The sequence below is a fragment of the Pseudopodoces humilis genome, chromosome 6, assembly GCF_049639895.1.
Source record: "Pseudopodoces humilis isolate 2021_Gansu_Grassland_sample_001 chromosome 6, ASM4963989v1, whole genome shotgun sequence".
Taxonomy (NCBI): Eukaryota; Metazoa; Chordata; class Aves; order Passeriformes; family Paridae; genus Pseudopodoces; species Pseudopodoces humilis.
This window is the reverse complement of record NC_142205.1, coordinates 11639299-11660991: the sequence shown is the minus strand read 5'-3', so window position 1 is coordinate 11660991 and position 21693 is coordinate 11639299. Positions and strand designations below refer to the sequence as shown.

Sequence of the window (21693 nt, the reverse complement as noted above, 5' to 3'; positions counted from 1 at the left end):
AGCGGTCCCGTCGTCCCCCGTATCCCGCCCACCGGGTCGATGCTGGCGAACCCGTTCCCACCCGCCCAGCGCAGCCCCACGGATCTGGGATCAGGGATTCGAGCCGCCCTCTGGGCGGAGGGATACGGGGCGGAGCCGGCGGCGCGGTCCGCCGGGGCGCTGAGTCCCGTTGCCGGGTGACGGAGCGGCCGGCCCGGCCCCCTCCCTCCCTCCTTCCCTCCCTCCCCGTGGCGCTGGAACCGCCGCCGCCGCCGGTTTACGTAACGCCTCCCGGGGTAGGTCCCGGCTCCGTCCCGCCCGCCTCACTCGGGGACGGCAGCAGCGGGACGGAGTCCGCCGCCTCCTCCGGCTGCCAGAGGCCCCAGGGCCCCGCTCTGCGCCGCCACGGCAGGTAAATGCCCGCCACGGGCCCGGGGAGCAGAGGGAGGGGCAGGGCTGAAGGGAGGGAAGGAGACTGGCAGCCGCCCTGCTCGTGGAACGGGAGGACGGAGCCGGGAGGAGGCGGCGGGCGCCCTTCCCCCCCCCGCTTCCTTCCCGCCGCTGCGTTGGGACAGCTGGGCTGGACCCCCGGGAGCGCCGGGCCAGCGGCTCGGCCCACGGCCGGGAAGGCCCGCGCATCTCTGCCCTCTCCACTAACAGCCCGGGAAGAGGAGGAGTTGCGGGGCCGGGCCTGGTCCCTCCGGGAGGACGGTTTCCCGGGACGGCGCGTCCCGCTCCTGGGCTGCGCCTGGCGCATCGCGGCGGGAGCGTGCCGGGGGGCGCGGGAGGAAGGGGCCGGGGAGGGGGTGACAGGGGCGCCGGGGGCCGGGCGGGGGACGGCAGCCGGCCGGTGCCGGGCAGGGCCCGGGGGCGGGGCCGGGGGCCCGGCCGGGGTGCCCCGGTCAGAGCGCTGCCCGGGAGGGGAGCTGAGCCCTCTCTGGCTGCCGCCGACTCCGCGCTCTTCCATCCCGGCGGGACCCGGCGCCAGGTGAGCGGCTTGCGCCGCGGCTGGGAGGGAGGCGCCAGCCTGGAGCGGGAGCCGCGGCTCGGTGCCCTCGGGCCGGGTCACGCCCGGGAGCAGAGGAGGAGAAGGAGGGAAGGGAAGGCGGCACCCGGCACCCACCCGCCTCGGGTGCCAGCCCGCGCCGGTGTCACCCGGCAGACGGGAAAGCGGAGGATGCGGCGGTTCGGATCGGAGTAGGGAGATCCCGATCCGGGCAGCGCCTGGTCTGCCCCGCCTGACCCCGAGGCTGAGGTGACGGGGTTGTGCCGCTGCCGGCCCCGGCCGGTGCTCACGCCGTGACCTTTCATCCCGTGCGAGCGTTCAGAACGCAGCAGCGGCCGCGCACCGGGGAGGGGGAGCTGGAGACGGGCTGGGGCCGATGGAAACCGCCCCGGCTGAGCCGCGCCGTTACATCGCAGCCCCGGGGGCCTGTCTGGCGGGACTCCCCTCTTTTTTTTTCCTCTCTCTTTTTTTTTTCTTTTTTTTTTTTTTTTCCTTCCTCCCCCCCCCCCCCCCCCTAGCAGCATTGTCCTTTAGGGCCTATTGAAGGCAAAAGGCGGATAGGAGGGCTAGGGCTGCTGCTGTTTGAGGAGGCGGAGCTGGGCTGATGGGAGACTGACGGGAGCCGCATCCTATGGGCGCTGGGAGCCGGGCGCCGCTGGGGCGGGACCGCCGGCCGCGGCCTCTCGCGGGCGATGGGCGGGGTGGGGGACAAGGTTTGGCGAAGGTTATAGCTGAATGCAGAAGTGACACAAACTGACACTTCGCTCCAGCAAACTCGTTTCCATCTTCTCCTCGTGTCGTCTCTATTAAAAGTATACACGTATTGAGTCGTGTTATGAAACTTTGAGAAAACCGAAAGTGCGGTGCTTTTTTTCTGTCTTGTCTTTGTTTTAATTACTCATTGCAGTACCTGATACTGATCTGAAGGGTGAAAATAGTATGATTTGCTTGTCCTTCCTTTCAAATAAAACACATTCCTGTATTCTGATGTTTTCTGTGTGTAAGTGATTTGGGCTGTAATTTATCAGCTTGGGATCAGAGGCCTCCATGCTATGCGTAGTTGCTTGTCCTCATTCAAACCCTTTTAAATGTTTATGTACATCATCTATTTCTTCCGTGTTCCTGGAATGAAGCGGGAATTGCTGGTCGACTTTGGTTTCTTAGCTGTCAAAAGTGAACTCGTAATGATTCAGTAGATGATAGTGTAAAACGAAGTACTTCACTGCAGTGCTTAAACCCTAGGTATTGCAAGCTCCTCGCAATCCACGGGAGTCTGTAATTGACATTTTTCATTATTGTTTAAGACAAAAATATGCCCTATAAAAGTAAATAACATGGAACTTGATTGTTCCTTGACATGTATCTGTACAGATTTTATTCTGTACTAATCCTCCATCTGCTGTTTCTTGTTAGTATGGATATGCTAAAATGGTAGTGTACAATCATTCTCTTCCAGTCAATAAAGCATATCATATAGGTATCGAAATCTTCTCTTTTCATCATTGAGACAGAAGAGGGATGTAGGTGACTTGAATAAAATGAGTAGTATGTTATATGTTCATAATGTTATTTATTTTCAAAGACTTGACGATTATAGGGGAAATCCTGAGACAGGCCATTTAAAGCCTCGGCAGCGTATATCCCCACCATGTTCTGCTTGCCAGATATTAACACATGTACAGTGACAGCATTTTATCCATCTGTTCGGGGCACCATTGGGATTAAGATCCTTTGAGTCCACAGATTCTGGAAATTTGAATTGGGTATGTGACCCTCCAGCTTTTCTGCTCATGGGTGCTGGAATTGGAAGGAAAGTAAGGGTCAAATAGATCTATATGTGACCCAAGAAATAAAAATGGAGGCCTTGAACTTGTTACCTTATTATGCCTGTTTCATAGGCATATTTTAGCATTCTCTACTTTTGTTGTTGTTGCTATTTGTTATTCATCCAAATAAGAGAAATTCCATAGGGGTAAAATGATGTCAGCATTTTCCTTTGCTCATTTGCTGTGCATTCTTGCAGGAGTAGGGACAGAGGAAGATCTAGATACTTCTCAAAACTTCATTATTTGTCCATCTTAAGCATCTTGTTTCTAGGTGAATAGGAGGAACCAAGCAACCAAGAGGTTGCGTAGGTGAATTTTCTTGGGGGATTTTACTGGGTTTTAGACATAATGTTGTAGAGTCAGAATAGACACTTTATATACTTAGCTAGAATCCTAGCAAAATCATGTCTCAGTTGCTGCTTCTTTAAGCAGTAACCAATAACTAAAAGTAACTGCTTAGTACTTTAATAGGATAGGCAACAATGTCTGGTAAAGCAGTGTGGTGAAGGTGGCAAGACTTAGAATTCCTGTAGAGTTGGAGAGGTAGCAGGAAATATTCCCATTATCTGCATTGCTAAAGGCGCTTGGAATTCAAATGATCTCATAGAAGCTATTTAATACGTTCTGTTTATTGGAATAGTCTGTTTTTAGGATATTCTTCTGTCTTGTGGAACAGAGGTTGGAATCCTTAATTTTGTCCAAGAAAAGTGACAGGCTGGTTGGATGATTTGTAAATGTCATTGCAGAAATGAGTTGTGTTGTTCATCCCCATAGTCCTGCCCCAAGAATTTTTTCCCAACTAAAGTTAATCATATAATACAAAATTAAAATGTTAGTATTGGTGTGCTTAGTTACATTTTAATACACCGACAAAGGGAAAATTATCTGATTGGAAGGAAAATTATGTTTTTTAATTAATTTGGAAATAATTTACCAGATTTTTCTAGTCAGAAGTACTGTGTAACTGTGGGACTGTCAGAATATTTTTGTAGAAAAAGATCTAGATGAGCTAGTTATAATATTTTTACTAAAAAGCATCTTACTCTACTTTCCTAAAAGTTGGTTTGGTACATTTTTAATAGATATTAAGAGATTGAATGTGTCTCTTACTGGCCTACAAGGTGGTTGGGGGTGGGGGGAAGGGTTGAGTAGCTTAAACATTCAGTACAAAGATTATTCTTTCACAGACATCTTACTATCAGCTATTTCTGTAGATTTATTGGAAGCTACTGAATATTTTAAATTTTTAATCATCTGCATTTATAATTTCATGTGCAGGATGTTTGGATCTACCTGCATAATACTATACATTGTTTATTTTGTTTCTGCATCTAAATTCTGTTCATAACTGACACCAAAGAGGACATATGGAACCTGTCCAAGAGATTTATTTCTGAGGCAGTAGTATGGAAATTTAAATAATGAAGTATTTAAATTCATTTTGCACTCTTGTGATATTACATGTAATAATTTAATTATATTAGTGTGGAAACTTAAATTATGATGTATTTAAATTAATTTTTTTGTTCTGATATTACATGTAATAGTTTAATTATATCCTGCTTAGTCCATGCTCATGCTTGCTGTAGTGATTTTCTTTTTTAATATAATTTGGGGAATGTTTAAATTTCTGGGTTTTGCTGTATTGAGGAAGAAATTTCAAATATGCGGTCCATGCCAATGTTACTTGTGTCAGTAACTTCTTAGGCTTTATTCTAGAAAGGATTGCATATGAGAATTTATACTCTGCAAAAAAGTTTGTTAATAAATAAAAGTAAATTGTAACAGGGATGAAATCTGAATAATTTTGTGGGATTTTCACAGCTTTTAAAAATCTTTCTCTAGTTACTATTAAATTTTACCAAGGAAACTTTACAAGGTCTGCTGGATAAAGTGCTGGGCGAGGATTGAGAAGAGAGACCTGCATGCTGTTTTCTATCAGCTGTACCGCTGAGTGAATTCAAGTGAAATTTCATTTTCATGTGCTTGTGTTTAAGTTGCTATATGGGAAGGAGTAGCTGTTATCCCTTTTGTAGGTTTTTTAATTGTGTGAGTTTGTTTTTATGGTTTGGTTAGATGGACTGGCTTTTGGTTGTAGAAGAATTCTGAAGGGAGACATGGTTGCATTGCTGATGAGATATATAGTCTGTGGAAGAAAGGACAGAGAGAGAGAGATAAGGAAGTAAGAGTCTGGGGGTAGCTGAAGGCCAGAAAAAATAAAGCAACCTGTCATGAGATGGTACAGTTTTAACATTAGAGCAGCAGAGCAGAGTTGCAAGATCTGTATCCTCTTCAGGGTCATTCCAGGTAGTGTTAGTGTAGTTAGGACTTAGATTGAGAAAATAATCATCAACAGTAAAATGGGAAAATGTGATAAAACATACACAGATTGATCCAAGAAGTTATTTTGTTAATTTAGCGTGTGTCATATGTATTTTTAAAGAAAACAAAGCGTTTTATTAGCCTAAAGGAAAAGGTCTGCTTGAAGAATCACTAATGAAGAAATCAGTAATGCGTATTGCTGCCACTGGATGAGTAATTAATTCTCACTAGATCCTTGTGGCACTGTAATGTGTTATTATGAACTTGAAACAAATTTGAAGACTGTGGCTGAGTGGATGTGCAACTTCAAAACACTGCATTGTATTTAGGACACTGGAGTATCCTGAAAGAAATGGAGCCAGCTTCCAGTCATTTGTCGAGTTCGTATCTTTACTTTTAATAGTACAGTAAAAACTTTTACTGTTTCATGATACTTGTTTCTGCTCTCTGAAGATTTTGAGCTAATTACTGTTACTAATTAGCTAAAGACAGCTGTTCAGTGAATTCCTCTTCTGGTTCTGTTTTCTGGGGTAGAAGTTCATTCTGGTGCATAGTCTACTCCTGCATTTGACAGTGAAACTGAATTTACATTTAGTAATTTTTGTTTTATTGTTGTTTTTATAGCAGTTTTGATGGAAGTCATGTTGAACTGTTTGAGGTGACACAAAAGTTTTAAAATGTCTCTGTAAGTTCAGATGTTAGTTTATCATATGTAGATGATTTTTTCACCAGCCTCCCCGAAGAAAATATCTTACTAGCTTCAGAGAAACCTCAGAGTTCCAGTTTTTAGTAAATTTGTTCTTGAATTGTGAAAGAAATGCTTTGGTTAACAGTACAGCAACTTCCTTGAAGAGGATTAATGTAATGCTTACCTGCTGTTTTTGTAGGAGGTTTTCTGGTCACATTTTAGTAAAATGACCTTTTCAGCTGTCATTTGAAGTATCAAGCAGCAAATGTATTATTTTAAGAGCAATATTAAACTGTGCTACCTATTCAGTTGGTAAAATTTTCTTATTTAATAAGTAGTGTTTTTAAACAACATACTTAATCATAAAAGTGGAGATATTTTAACAAATATCACCACTGTTTTTATGGAAAAAGACAGCCTGGCAGCCATACAACATAAACTGAACAATAAATGCCTATGCAAATTCATTCAAATGCTAAAATAGAAATTATTTCATGTTGACTTGCTATTTTCTTCAAAATTGCAGAGTATCCTATTTCAGATCTTAATTTCATAAATAGATAGAAGTTCATTTACTAATATTTTGGAATAAAAATTAGAGGTGGTAGAGGGGCAGAGGAAAAGTATTTGAAACAATTTCCTTTGTAGGCCTACTATATTTTATGTGCTGTATAGTCAGTATCTTCTCTGCTGGTTAAGTTGTAGAGCTTGCAAATTCAACTTGTTAGACCTCTGTGTTTTCTGACCCTCCTGTGGCTGACACATCTTGTAAGTTTTTACACACTTATTAATGAAAACCTTGTTTATATATGACTTTCAACTTAATTTATAGTAACTTTTTAAAATAACTGTTGAAAAGGCTGTGTAGTTAGGTGAAGTTAGATTTGTTTTTAAACTCTTTATGAGGCTATTTAGAGCTTTTCAGCAAGATAGTAATTAACTCCCTGAGCTGCAGACTAAGTATAGAAAACATCAATAGTAAGTATTCAGACAAGACCTTCATACAAATTGAAGAAATTAATAAACTAGAGTAAAATATATGGTTTGATATTTAACTAGTTAGCTGTTTATATACAGCTTTTATTACAGGATTATTAACCTTGGAAGTATAAATAGCAGGACAAATATCGTAGCCTTTAAATGAACACTGGTGGTTGAATCTTTGCATTCATAATTCATTCTCCTTTTCCGTGCTTGACTGAAAGATGCAGTGTGCCTAAGAATAAATTGTATATTAATTGAATTAAATCTTGTGTTTTGCACTACAAGAGTGGCCACTGGATTCCGGCTGATATGAAGAGCACTGAATATTTCATCAGGGTGGTCCTGCTGGTGGCCTGGGGGATGATTGCACCTGGTGGCTGCCTGTGCCATGGAGGAGTCTGCTACACATGTTGGGGTACATGGATGGGTGCCTCTGTCTACTCACTGAGGTGTTCAGGACTGGGGGCATGTCTGTTTTAGTGCTCACTCGTGTAACTTGGTGCACGGGCCTCCGAGCATTGGCATCCCTCTTGGGAACGGAGTTCAAACACAGGCAAGTACCTGTTGGTAGAAGGTAGTTTGAACTGATCTCAAAGTTGAGTAAATAGAGGACATCACAAGAGCAGGAAAGAAAATGATTAAATAGTCAAGAGAGATATCTAACGTTTCCATTACTTGACTGCATCCTGTATTGTGTCTAAGTTCTGCATATATTGTAGGTGATAGTAAGGCTAGTAAATATAGTGAGACACAAGTAGTAGAAAGCTTACAGAGTTTACCTGCCAAGAATCTTGAAGATAAATGTCTTTGTGAACTCAAAATATGTGTGCCTGTGTGATCACAGTTCTATTTGGTTTTGTTGTCTGTTAACTCCATTTATGTTTTCCTAAATCTGAGGAAGCGTTATTGTGATGGCAATCAATGATGTGTGGTCTGTTGCTTGTGTACATAATAAAAGATACTGCTTTTGATAGTGTCCAAGTGAAGATTCTCATGGGACTGAACAGAAAAGACTGTAGCTATCTCCTCCTTGAAGCTGCATCTAGAAAAGTACTTCTCCCCAGGATCTCTCAGGCCCAGTAGCAGCCCATCCAGGCCATCCCTGTGTAAATAGACTTGAGGTAAACAAGGGAGAGCAAGATGCGTGTCTCTGGCATTGCTCTTTTACACTGATAACATCTACAAGTTTGAACTGAAAAACTCAAAAATTACACTACTGTCTTCAGTGGCAAAAGAAATGTAGCAGAAAGGTCTGAAAGCTGATATTAGTGGAACTGAAATTACACTAATGGTAAGAGGGTAAAGTATGAGGTGAGGCAGTGCCTCAGTGTTTCTGAGGTCTACACATGCTGCCTTCTGCACTATCATATATTCTCTTGGGTTCTCCACACTTTGGTGATCCATCCTATTCTGGGCTAGTTACAGTGCAACACCTGCCTCTCTCTCAGCAGATCTGAAGGAACCAGTAATTTCTTTTTCATCACCAGGCTACTGTTTGAGACTGGATCTGCTGAATATTGCAAGTACAGGATATGGTTGCCTGGTGAATTTCTGTAAAAATTCTGGAAGTAAATATCATACCTATTGAAGTACCTGGATTGTCTTTCATACTTCATGTTCCTAAGAAAATCATCTGAAGGACTTGGATTTGAATTAGCTAAAATGTAGCTTCTGCATTCTGCCTTCCTAATGTTTTCTTGTTATTCTTAAGTGGGTCTATAGTGGGTTGCTGCTGAAAGGGGCAACCCCACTTCCTCTCTTACGCTACTTGTAGAAATTTCATGGCGAGAGAGCAAGTTGATCACTGATTTGTATTTTTTGAAGATTGGGTTACCACAAGTGAAATCTTTCTATTTGGACCAAAAACTTGATACGGTTCATCTCCGCAGCCACAGGGTGCATGTGTCAAGTACAGGGACAAAAGGGTGGGAGCATGGAGGGGAGGATGAGAGAAGCAGTGGAATGCCGTGAACTCTCTTGGTGGCAATGTGCAGTGGTGGTGCAGTTCCTGTTACACTAACTCACTGTCAAGTCATCCACACAGGTTTCTCTGTCAAAATGCTGCTGTTGTTGTTCTTTTGAAAGTTAGTTACTACTACTATAAAAAATTCTGGTTTTTGCAAACTGGTACTTGTGCTGGCAGCAGTAGTAATCCCTTTAAGTTTTTGTGTGACATTGTTTTAATTATTTTTTAATGTTAAAAATATTTATCTAAATTCTTTGTCATTAGATGCTGATTTGTGTTTTTAAACTTCTGAAAAGTTACATACATCTAAGTTATGTTATATGTGTACATTTTTCCATTTTTCAGCTAAGATTTTTTTAAAAAGTGGTCATGTTTAAACAATGTAAAATTTGGTTCAAACACCAGTGTAGGCAGCAAAAAACTAAATTGGAAAAAAAATTCTCGCATGTGTTTATGTTTGTTGTTTTTAAAGAATTGAATGGAATTATTAGTACTCTGTTGGTAGCTGGATAGTCCTTTGGACAAATTCTTAAATAATGTAATTGTTACCATTGTTAATGGCACTTCAGCATTTGTTAATAGTGAGGCAGCATTTCACTTCTCTAGATTCAGACAGTTTACAGATATCTTCCCATTTCTTAAATACAATCAATGGAGGTATCTTTAACAGTTTTAAGTCCTTCTTAAATAGCAAAGTTTTTGGAGATATTATTCTTTAGGTTGAGGTGGATACAGATGTGCTATACTTAAACTTTTCTGGTGCAATTGCATAATCTGTTGTACCAGAGATTGTTTTATTTGTCAAGTTTTGTTTTGTCAGAAGTGCTCTGAGCTCCATTCTGTTTATTGAAATAGAAGTGGTATCTATGTATTGCATAATGAAGTGCTTCCTTTTGTGGTTTTTTTAATGCAGCTTTAATACTGAGTTGACCACCTGAAACAGTTTCTTGAGTGATGCTATACTTCCATCTTGAAGATAAAATTTGCTTCCCAAATTATCAAGATTCCCACTGAACCATGATCTGCAAAACTTGCCATCTATTAGGCTTATTAATGATTTTTTTTTGAGTTATATTAGATATACTGAAGGACCACTTCATAAGTCTCCACTCTGTAGAGATGATTCTTTACAAGCCTACTGTATCCTTTCCAAAAGAGTCTTTCTTGTGAAGGCTCATTCAGACTTGTAATTCTATGAAATCCAAGTTTTGGGGTGTACACAGTGTTTTCAGGTTTTGCTGTAAGGTCATGCTTTTCCCATTTCTGTCTTGCCTTTTTTTCTTAGCTTAAAAGTTTTACATTTTCCAGCTTGCATACATATTTGTTTTGTAGAAGTGAAGAATACACAGATGACAAGAATTTGGGATCTTTGATATGCAACCGACCCCTTTGTGAAAGTGTCTCACCTGCTAATTCTGCTGTCTGTTAACAGTTGTTTCCCATAGCTCAGTTTTTGATCCCTGACAGGATTGATGTTTTGACATCTTTTAACGAAGTTCACATGTGTTAATAATGTGCAGCCCTGTGAGTGGATCAGCTTGTTGCACTCCTCCAGCAACTGTTTTTTGAAGTGTTGTTCTTGTATGATGGTAAACATAAATGTTTTATAAGAACAGCTGTACTGGTTCAGACAAAGGCTTTGACAAACCCTGTACTCGTCTGCAACATCATCTCTAAAGGAGCAGTTAGGGACAAAAAAAGAACAGGGTGAGTGATACCTCTCCTAAATACTCCCTCAGCCATACACTATTTTCAGCCTAGGGGATTTCCTGACCCTGATATGGTTTGTCTAGTTGAAAACTGTCAAGGGATCTCTCTTACTCAATTTCCATTGAAGGCCATCTAATTTTATTTTTTTTTTTATCTTTTGAGTCTTTGGTATATTTTGCAAGGTATTCTACTAGCTGTTGTGCAGAGTTTTGTATGTAGATCTTACCTAGCTCATTAGTGCTTTCTAGTAATAAAAAATAAACATTGAACAGTCAATCTCGATCCATGGAGAGACATGGATTAATAGCTCACAACTCATTGTTTTATGCATTAATAGCATCAGGTGGTCATTGCCCCTATGCCCCATTTCAAAATTGTCTATGCTGAATTTTGTTTACCTTTTTATTGCCCAGTCAAGTTTCATAATGGTCTTTTATATTTTTTCAGTTGCTCTGTAGTCGCTATCCCTGATCACTTGCTGTCCTCTGGTAGCTTCTAAACTGTGTCACCCATCTCATCTTCCAGGCCACTTAGGAATTTATCAGGTAATGCAGGTCCCAGAGCAGAATCCTTCAAAACTGTGCTGGTGACTTTTCCTGGTGTCATCTTGATTATATCTGCTCTTTTTCTTTGCTAACCTAAGTAACTGAGGCTTACATGGTAGCTCTTGAATCCTTTGAGTAATTCCATTAAGCTTTTATACAGGATTAGCAGCTTCAGATTTTCATTTGGATAAGTGTTATGAAAATAAGATTGCAGATTTGTAAGGAAAAAAAATCCTGCAGTAACACCCACACACTGGTTTCTGTTTCCCCTTTTGGTTCTTTGGCTTGAGTTACCCTAGAACCATGAGCCCAGCCTCATTAGACATCAGTCCCCTATAAAACATAAACCCATTATAAGTAACACTTGTGTTACTCTTGCACCTCTTGGTAATGCTTCTTAAAAAAGATGATTCTATGTATATTTAAAGTTGATTCACAGAGCTGCTTTTATGCTTCTGACCACTTTTAGTGCTTTGATTCCAGCCAGGTATTTAATCTCTGTTTCTCATGGCAGGACAATATTTCTGTGGTGTTTGGTGCCTTGGTTATGAATCAAGCTGCTGCTCCTGCTGTTTGTTGTGCAGTAACATCAAACATCATCAGTGCATAAAAAAGCTGTCCTTGCTCTGAAGATTACACAGCCAAATTTCTTAGATTATCAAGGAATGTGGTTAAAAAATAACTTCTCTTACTTCTGAATTCACATGTCTTTTAAATACCATATGAAATTTATTAAGCACACAGATTCCATTGTTTGCTAGACTTTAAATAGGCTTTGGTTTTGGGCTTTGACAGTGCCTTTCCCAGTGTGTAGTTGCTTGGTTTGTCTGTTAAGGATCTGTTCAGTGTTTTTGTGGAAAGACACAAAAGAAATTAGGGTAAAATTGCGGATTCTTCCATTATATATAAGAACAATTTGAAATTCTGTTGCCATCATAGAATATATACAGTATGATATAAATATATAATATGATCATACTTTTGACTATCAGTTTTCTAAAGGGGACTGGAATTTGCTGCACTGTGTATGGATTTTAGTATGTTGTTGACCAAACTTGATAAAATTTTTATTTTTTTTAATACTAATTAGGATTTCCATATTTTTTCCCTACCTGTAGTTGCCAGAGAGAGGACATATTGTTTGCTTTTAATAAAACTGTTCTGGGAAAAAAGATTAGTTTGAAAAACATTGCCCTGTTTAAAAAAGGTGGATACTTCTATCCATATTTTTATATTTTTATATTTTTATATTTTTATATTTTTATATTTTTATATTTTTATATTTTTATATTTTTATATTTTTATATTTTTATATTTTTATTTTTAATATTTTAATATTTTAATATTTTAATATTTTAATATTTTAATATTTTAATATTTTAATATATTTATATATATAATCTCTTTTTTTCCTCTGTTCATTGAATAAATATCATGCAATGTCAAAGTGGAGAAAAAATTTTGAAATGAGAGCTGTTAATTTGAATTGTGTAATGCACTGGTGTATTTCAAAGAATAATAGGAAACTTCGTATAAAACAGTAGTTTTTACTTAACTATTGTGTGAAAATGTGTTTGGTCTAATTGTTAAAATGTAGCAGTAGGCAGCAAGAAATGCTGGAAACACAGATGTTTTTCCCTTTTGGGAACTGAAGGAAGGAAAAGTAGCATCTATAGATTATCCAAGAGATTGGCTTCCCTGCAGTAATATGTAAAGAGTAAATTTGAGTTTTTAGGGACTCAGTTGCAGATTATGCAAATAAACAGCATATTAGTTTTCAACTTATTTCAATATGTAATCCAGTAACTTTTTTTCCCTAGTTGGTGATATAGAAGTGTAGTGAATTTAAGCCTGCTGACAATTTGCTTCCTTTTCAAGTTACCTTTTATGATCTCAAATACATTGTCTGTGGACCTTAGTTTACCTTATAGGACAGTTTTAAAAGGTATAGTTTTTACTGTCTTATTCCAATATCTTCTACTGCTTTGGAAGTTGCTATTTAAGAAAACTTGAAAGATTGTTAAATCAGTGTATTGTTTTGGGTTTTTTTAATTTACAAAAAATGTTGGTTTGGGACCTTGCTGCATAGATACACAATTTTCAGAGGCTTCTTGGTGCTGATAAAATAGACATTAGGTTACCTTAGATTAATTTGTGGTTTGGCTTTGATTACTGTTTTCTAACAGTATGAAAGAGAGTGTGGAGGAAAAAAAGCTGTTAAAGACATGGAATTATCTTGCTTGGCATGAACTTTTAATCTTTCTGTTGATAATCCATACATTAACACTTCCTTGGTGTGCTTGTATCAAGCTTCATTGAAGAGTGATATAATTATACTTTTCTTTTACAGCACTCTTTGCTAATCTCCGATTGTGTCCCATAGACACAACTGCCACAAGAAGTTTTCTGTATTACTTCCACTATTGTAAAAAACTTTAAAAAAAGTTCTCTGTATTTGTTAGGACAGAACCCAAATTCCAGTTATTTCATGGGGAAGACTAGATTACTTAGTCTTCAAAAGAGATTATTACCATGAAAGAACAACTGTGTTGTAGGGAACAAACCTGGAGAGCTCCAGTGTCACTTTCTGTATCATTGATCCTCCTTTCTGTTGCTTGCTATAGGTTATTTAAAGTTGTTGCTTTGCCACAGCTGGATCTCAGGAGACTAAGGCTTAGTTATTTTCTTCTGCTGTCTATTGTAGATCAAAAGAGTATTTAGTGTCTATCACACTGAATAGAATTTTAAGAAATATATGTATTCTAAGACAGTCTTAAGTTGAAAAATCTGAGTGTTTATACAATATTGTGTTCTCACTCCTTTAGAAGATGTTTCATAAATCGGTTCTTTTGTCTCTAGTGGTTGAGCTGCTGACAGTTTATCTAGTGTGACCGTGTTAATATCATTGATTAGTATTGCAAAAACTGAAGGTTACTTAAAAGGAAAAATATACTAAGAAGTAGAGTAAGGAGAAATTATTTTGAAATAATTTTAACACGTGTTTTTTACATTGTAAATAAAAAGTAGTTTTCAGAAGGTATTGATACAGATGTTTAAAATTTTTTGTTATAAGGCATGTCCATGTGTCATACTTTATACCTGGAAACGGAGAATTCTTTTTGACTTAATTAAAATAACTAGCCTTCCTCTAAGTATTTAGGATGTGATGTGCTCCCTCTGTTCAGATTAGCCCTGGCCTTGTGAGGATGGAAAAATTATTTTTAGTGAGACAGTGTGAAATAGATTTAAGAGGGATAATAACTTATTTGTCAGAAGGTGTTATCTCTAAAATTAAGCTTCACATCTATCAGCAGAAATGTTTGCTCTTTTAGTAACTTGTATTAATTTGATATGGAAAGTCTCTCTAGTACTGGGATGGAAAAATACTCTGTATGAAATTTTGTTAATTCTAAAACATAATGTAAATGTTTAAGACCATTTGTGAGACAAAGTACTTGAGAGACGAAAAATGAGAACTCTTAAATAATATTTAATAGATTTGTTTAGATTTCTAGTGCATGTTAAAAGAAGTAACTGAAGACGATATTCAAAAAAGCTGGAATGCAAAACAAATTACAAAAATTTTGTTGTCTGATTTCGTAATTCCTTTTTATAATCTGTCTCTCTCTTGCTGTCTTTTCCTTCTCTCCCCATCTAATAAAAGCAAGACGCACTTCAGCTGACCAGGTGAAGTTAATTAGATTTAATTCTGTCACAGCTTTAGCTTTCCTAACCTGATTCCTGGCTGCTTGGACAATTTCTCTGTATTCGTCCCAAGCTATCTGTCCTTGCTTCCACCCTCTGTAGGCTTCATTTTTCTGATTGTGTTTGTCCGGGAGTTTCTTGTTTAACCACGCAGGTGGCTGGTGTTTTGCCCCACTTCCTTTGGTAGGCATTCATCAGTCCTGAGCCTGGACGATGTGATCCTTCAGTGTTAACCAGTTTTCTTGGGCCCCTCTACCGAGCATATCCTTGAGAAGGCCAAACTGCTCTCCTGAAGTCCAGGACAGTGAGCTTGCTGTGCTCCCTTGCTGCCCTAAGGCTCTTGAACTCCACTGTTTCATGGTCACTGCAGCCCAGGCTGCTCTTGAGCTTCACGTTCCCAAGCAGCCCCAACATTTTGGTGCAAAGGAAACCCAGAATAGTGTCTCTCCTTGTTGGCTTCTTTAGCTCAGGGAGGGAAGGTATCACCATCATCACATTCCAGGCATCTCCTGGTCCTGGATTGCTTATGGTCTGCTGTGTTGCACCTCTAACAGGTCTGGGGGTGGTTGAAGTCCCCCATGAGGAATGGGGCTTGTGAGCATGAGGCTGCTCCTATGTGTCTGTAGAGGACTTCATAGCTCTGTCTTCCTGGGTAAGGAGTCTGTAGCAGACCTCCAGTCTCTGCCAGTCCCTTCCCTCCCTTCCATCCTGACCCATAACCTTTCAGTCAGCTCCTCTTCTGTTCTGAGGCAGAGCTCTGTGCACTTCAGGCAATCACTGACATAGAGGGTAACACCCCCTCGTCTCCTGTGCCTGTTCTTCCTAAACACCCTGTATCGTTCCATTCCAACACTCCAGTCATAGGAGTCATCTCACCATGTCCTAGTGATGCCAATAAGATGATAGCCATGCAGGCACACATGTGTCTCTAACTTCTTTTTTTTTATTGTCTTTGCTATGCATGTTTCCATAGAGGCATTTTAGCTGGGTTCCAAATGGACCTGACTTACTGGCTGGAGTGGCAGAAGTTCCTTTGTGCTGCTCTTCAGGTGCTCTCCTGCTGACCTGTGGTCCCTTTCCAGGCTCTGAGCATCTTTTGCTGGCTCTGGCATCAAACTCATCCTAGCAATGGGATGGATTGAGGCTCCTGTTCCCTTGAACCTTTAGGTAGTTGTGCACCATGTCTCAGAAAAGATAAATGAAGAGTGTCAGTTTTCCTCTATCTATGAAATACGGGATTTGTGGGGCTGACAATGCTGTAGCATTGACTTGGGGAGAACATTCATCACATGCTGTGCTATGGAGAGCCAACAGGACTAAACGGATTTTCTGGAATGCTGTTCTTCAGCAATTAAGATAGTATGGACTTCTTAAGAGTTTGTATCTGTGGCTCTTGGATTTGGACTACCTTGGGTCCAATACTAGACTTCTCTTAGACTTTCTGTTCTCTAATTATGTGATGAAGCAGTAACCTCCAGTGCCTTGCAGCATGTTTCTACCTTGTCATTTGTGCTTACTTAAAAGATTCTAATTGAAACATGTTGCTGAGCAAGATTGAATAATGTGTTATCTATCCCCTTTCCCAAAATGAGCACTGCAACCAGAGCAGTAAGGTCACTTTAGGAGAGGGAAAGGGTTTTGGGAACTTGGTATCAACTGATCATAATGGGTTTCTTTTTGGTGATGTTGCAATTGACACAGAAAAATCTGGAGTATACAGTTGTACCTGTGTGGTGGTGTAAAGAAAGCTCCTAAAAATGATCATCTTTTGTTGTGTTGACGTGTATTGACTTTCAGTTTTGTTTGGCCACAAAACACATGCTGCCCACATGAAATGCTGCCCCCAGTATCTAGTTCAGATAGTTATATCAGATGATGTCTATTGTGTGTTGTTATCTTACACTGGGGTAGGTTTTGCTTAGTCACTTGAGTCTATTTTGTTTCCTTTCAGTGAAGGGATATTTCCTGCATTGAGCAGGAAATCTCCTGGATTTCAGCTTTGTTTTCTCATGATAAGAAGCTGGAGAGGAGAAAGAAGTCCTACACAAATGCCAGATTGGCATGTGATTGATATGTAGACCAATCCAAAAATGCCTTTTTTGGGCTGATGTTTTCTGCTTTTGAGAGCAGAGTGCTGAAATGTGTGGTGCTTGCACCTTCTGCCCCTTGCTTATCAAGATTGATTTGTGATTGTGGGTGGTATAAGTCTTAGGATCGTTTGTCTATTTTAGGACATGGTTTAGAGTTTAAGCTCTCAGGTAGGACAGGTGTATGCTTTGTGTAAAAAGAGTTAAATGTTAATTTTTGGCACATAAATTATGTTCTGCTCAAATTTTTGAAGTTATTCCAGGGAAGGACAGATTTTGGATGATAAAATGTTTTACTGTGCTGGAACAAGGCAAATAATTGAAACTAAGAAAAAACAACCCAAAAACCACCACCACCAAAAAAAATGAACTTGAAGTTACTTGAAGTAACTATTTAGTAGTAGGATCTATAAAACTTCTGATCAGATGAATTTTATTAGTTCGGTGTTTTATAAAAAAAACACTTCTATTCCAGAAATGGGTATCACTGCAAAACAGTAGGATTCTATTGTCTTTTAGTGATGCAAAATATGCAGTCCTTATTCAAACCAACATAGTTTGTTTTTTTTTTGGTTTTTTTTTGGTTTTTTTTATGAAAGTGGGTCTTTTTTAGCTGATAGTGAAAGTAATAAAATATCAACTTTCCCATAAAGCTAGGTCAGACATATATTTTAATCAACAGATTAATTGTGAAGTCTTTGATGAAGCAGTCTCTCTTCCTACAGTAAAAAGTACCTTTTCTAAAAGTGACCTTTCAACTTGTAATAATTTCTGTCACTCTTCAATATGATGCTGAGTAGATGTACAATATGTTTGGAGTAACCAGTATGTAAATGACTGCTTTCTACTTTGGGTGGTTTTTTTCACTGTTTAATATTATTCATGTATGGATACATATTGTCACAGCTTATCATTTTTTCCTCTTTATAGGTCCTGCTGGGGACTTGCATCTGGCCTCAATGTGAAATTAAGGTAGAAAAACACATCTACATATGTGTTTGCTATTAGGATTTAGTTTATTCACTGGTCATGCCTGAAGAGTGATGTTCGTCTCTAGTCGGCTAACAGCCAGGAAATATAAATGATTGTCCTAGAAGTCAAGCCTCTCTCCTATTTACTGGAGTGAAAATCACCTCCAGATATCGACGGAAAATCAACTACAGAAAATGCTTCACGTTATAAGGATGCCAACCACCTAGATTCATGCGCCCTATCTGTACAGTTGTTGTGGATGGTTTGCCATCTGAAAGCTCCTCAAGCTCTTATCCAGGCCCTGTATCTGTTTCTGAAATGTCTCTGCTACATGCTTTGGGTCCAGTGCAGACCTGGCTGGGACAAGAGCTAGAGAAGTGTGGCATTGATGCCATGATTTATACTCGGTATGTCCTCAGTCTTCTGCTGCATGATAGCTATGACTACGACCTGCAGGAACAGGTATTTACATATTTTAGATGTTGTCCAGTGAAAGTGAGTTTTTGTACCAGTTATGTTTTGTGTATTATACCTGGGTATGCCTCAGTTGGGGGGGTGGTTGTCTTTAAGTGTGTGGGTGGCAGGAGGGTATAAACCACACAGGAGTCAGATTTGATGGGTGAACTGAGATTAGTTAGGTTACTGTATGGGCAATGACATTAAACGTTTTCACATGGCTAAAATTGATATCAGAATTTTTAACACTGGAATATCTGTGTCCTAAATGGAGACCATCACTACTTGGGATTATAAGCATAATTTAATATCGGAATATTAGTAAACAAATTTAATTCTTGTAAACTGTGTCAAATTGCCCAGCTCCACAGTAGTTTGTAGATCCCTCCCATCACTTCCCATAGATTTCATGTTGTGCTATTTTCAGTAAAGAATAAACACCCACCAAATATTTTTTAGTGTTCAGGTATTTGAAATATATTATTATACATACATCACTCATCTCTTCTAAAATAGTGCTGAATGCTGATAAAAAGCATGCAGGAGAGTTTTGACTCTAGAACATACTGTTCAGCCTTGATACCTTTTTCCTTTTTTTTCATATTTTTTTTTTTTTTTTTTTTTTATTTCTCTGCATCATACACCTTTGTAGAAATACTTTTAGTAGTGGAGTTTTGTGAATTCAGGACTCAGAGAAATTACAGTGTTTTCAGAAAAGGCTGATGATGCTGTTAAACATAGACTTTGTCTTAGAAGGTGGCTGTGGTGACAGTGGGAAGAAAGGAAAGCAAATACCAATTATATGATAGCTTAATTATTAGTCCTTCTTTATTACTGCTGTTTTGGTTATACTTCAGACATTACCTAACTGCTTCAGAACGTCCATTGTCACCTCACCTAGTTTATAATTTTAAAAATCCAGCAAGAGCAGAGCAGGTCATTGTGAGATAGATATAAGTGTAACTGAAGCACAAAAAACTCATCTCAGATGCTGCCAGTTTTTGAACTCTTAGCAGCCATTACTGTGCATAAAAGCCTTCATGCTTCCCTTATGCAAAGCAGAAAACTTGTATCTGTAGAAGTTTTTTTGTTTCTTTTTATTCAAAAGTGTATCTGGCACCAGCAGGTGACATCAGCAACAACCCCATGATTACATATAATTAAAAAAACCCAGTGTAAGCGCTTTCTGGAATGTATCTTAACATGTGTGTCTTGGTCAGGCATGAATAGCTGTATGTAGAAGGGGGCAGAAAAAGGTTCCAAAACCTGTTTGAAAGGAGCATGTGGGATGAGGACATTGAAAACGAAACCAATTGAAACCACATGAGAACTTGAGGAGCTTTAGAGATAGGCCAGTGGCCTTGGGGAAATGAAGACCTGTTTCTTTTCAGTCCATTTCAGACTACAGTCATAACTTTGAAGTTGCTACTGTGATATATCAAATTACTGAAGTGCCAAAATTAGTTTTCTTTTTATCAGGCTTTGCAAGAAGCAGGATAACTATATTATGAAAATCTCATTCAGTTTATTTCTCGTTTTGATTCCTTAACTGGATTCTTTGTGGGTTTGATAACAGAGCTTTAAGGAATGTGTCTGTTCTTTTTCCAAGTCGATTATCTGAACCTAATGAGCCAAAGGGAGAAGAATACCACATGCTGACAGGGTAGCCAAAACCTGTGTTGCTGAGTGGGCACTGTGGTACCAATGTACAGGATGTCTTCTGAACAATACTGGACTTTGAAGTTGGAAGATTTTTTCCACCTCCTTGAATTTGATCCTGTTTATAACATACTTTTACTTAGGGTGTTTGTTTGCCCTACTTCAAATAAGCATTTTCTAAGTTTTGAGACCTAATATCAATTTCGTTTTGGGATTACATTCAGTAGTAATGATCAGATGCACCTGTTATGAAACATACTGCTCCCTAATTTCTTTTTCAAATAGCTTAGTCTGTAAAGACTGCAAGTATAAATTTCTTACATGGAAAATTGAGGAAATCTTTAACACATGTGCTGGTTTTGTTATTTATTTATTATTGATTTTAAATTTATTTTTATTTTACTTATTGCTTACTGGTTCTTTGTATCGCCTGACATTTTAAATTAGTTTTGTGAAGGTTTAATGAAGTTACTCAGAAACAAGAAAATCTTTACTCTAAAACACGTACTTATGTATAAGCAATTTCAATCCAGTTTTGGTGATGGGTACAATGTTAAGACAAGGGGGAAGAACATATACTAGTCTTGTTTACAAATAGAAGTCAAGAAGGAGAACAGGAATTAAATACCTAAATGAGAAGTAATTTAGGAGTAAAAGAGTTGCTGAGCTCCTTTAACCCAGATTAATTCCCATTGAAGACTTGGTCCTTGGCATCTCAAGAATTATTTCTCCCATGTGATTCCTTTAATTCTTAAAAAGATAAGAAAATTTCCATGAAAATAACTATTCTCAATGGTGGACTTATTGGATTGATTTCTCTTCAACATAGAGGACAGCTACAAAGAGGGCTGAAGCACTCTATTCACACGGAGAAGACAAGGGGCAATTGGGTACATATTGCACTGGGAGCAGTTTCATCTTGATATGAAAATATTTTTTTTTTTCTTGTGAGAACAGTCATTCACTGGAACAACCTCCTTGGGAAATGTGATAGAATCCCTGTTGCTGGAGGTTTTTGAGATGCAGTAGGGTGCTAGATAATCTTGTCTACTCTTCTTTTCCCTTGGAAGGTTTGACCACATGATTTTTTGAGGTCCATTTCAGCCTGAGCTGTTATGTGATTCTGTGATTCTTTGCTTTTAGAGCTCTGTTTTTGGGGATAGTGAGTAGCCATCCCTTTTTCCTCAAGATACAGCAGTGACTTCTTTTTAGAGCAGGTTACAAGGAATGTGTGGCCTCACAATGGGGTTATACATAGGAATAATCCATTGCAGTTTGCTTTTTTGTGGGCTGGTAGTGAAGAGGACTAATTTAGGAAATCTTAATCTTATGGATACTGTCATCTTCATTAGAAATGTTACAGACTGAAGCTAAGAGAGTCGTTAAGATCTTTCCACCTCAGAATGTTGATGGTATCATTAGCACTGTTAGAGTTGCTTCAGGGATCCTCCTTCAGTGCTTTATAGTGTTCTGGTGTCATCAAGTGTAGCAGGGAAATGGAACTTTGAAGTCTGGACTGAGGTTCTGTCAGGTAAATACAAAAAGATTTAGTATCAAAAATAAGTAAAAAAAACCATTCCCAACCTTACTAGGCATACACAGCTATTTAAGATATCACTGTTATCACATTTTCAGTCATTTCTGTTTACAGCTAAAATAAGAATTGCAAAAGTATATGGGAATCTTGATTGACTATGGGATTCTTGATTGATTAGATCTTTAGGGTTATTTTCGAGAATAAGCAGGATGTTCCCTTCTGCTCTGTTATTAATATTTAATATGTGGGTT

General features: G+C 39.2%; 1 protein-coding gene across 5 annotated transcripts in view; it reads left to right on the top strand.

The window, feature by feature from the left end:
* The first annotated feature begins 241 nt into the window (after nt 1-241).
* Nucleotides 242-21693, top strand: part of KIAA0232 (KIAA0232 ortholog) — a 63739-nt gene continuing 42287 nt past the window's right edge. The window contains exons 1-3 of one of the 5 annotated variants that reach the window (XM_014260775.2): nt 242-391; nt 10929-11026; nt 17749-18252. In XM_014260775.2, coding sequence (XP_014116250.2) covers nt 18022-18252 — 231 coding nt within the window. In that variant the 5' untranslated portion in view covers nt 242-391; nt 10929-11026; nt 17749-18021. Of the gene's footprint in view, nt 392-10928; nt 11027-17748; nt 18253-21693 lie in introns of those variants that run through there. The other 4 variants (XM_088056064.1, XM_014260781.2, XM_014260767.2 and 1 more) reach the window with 4 other exon arrangements.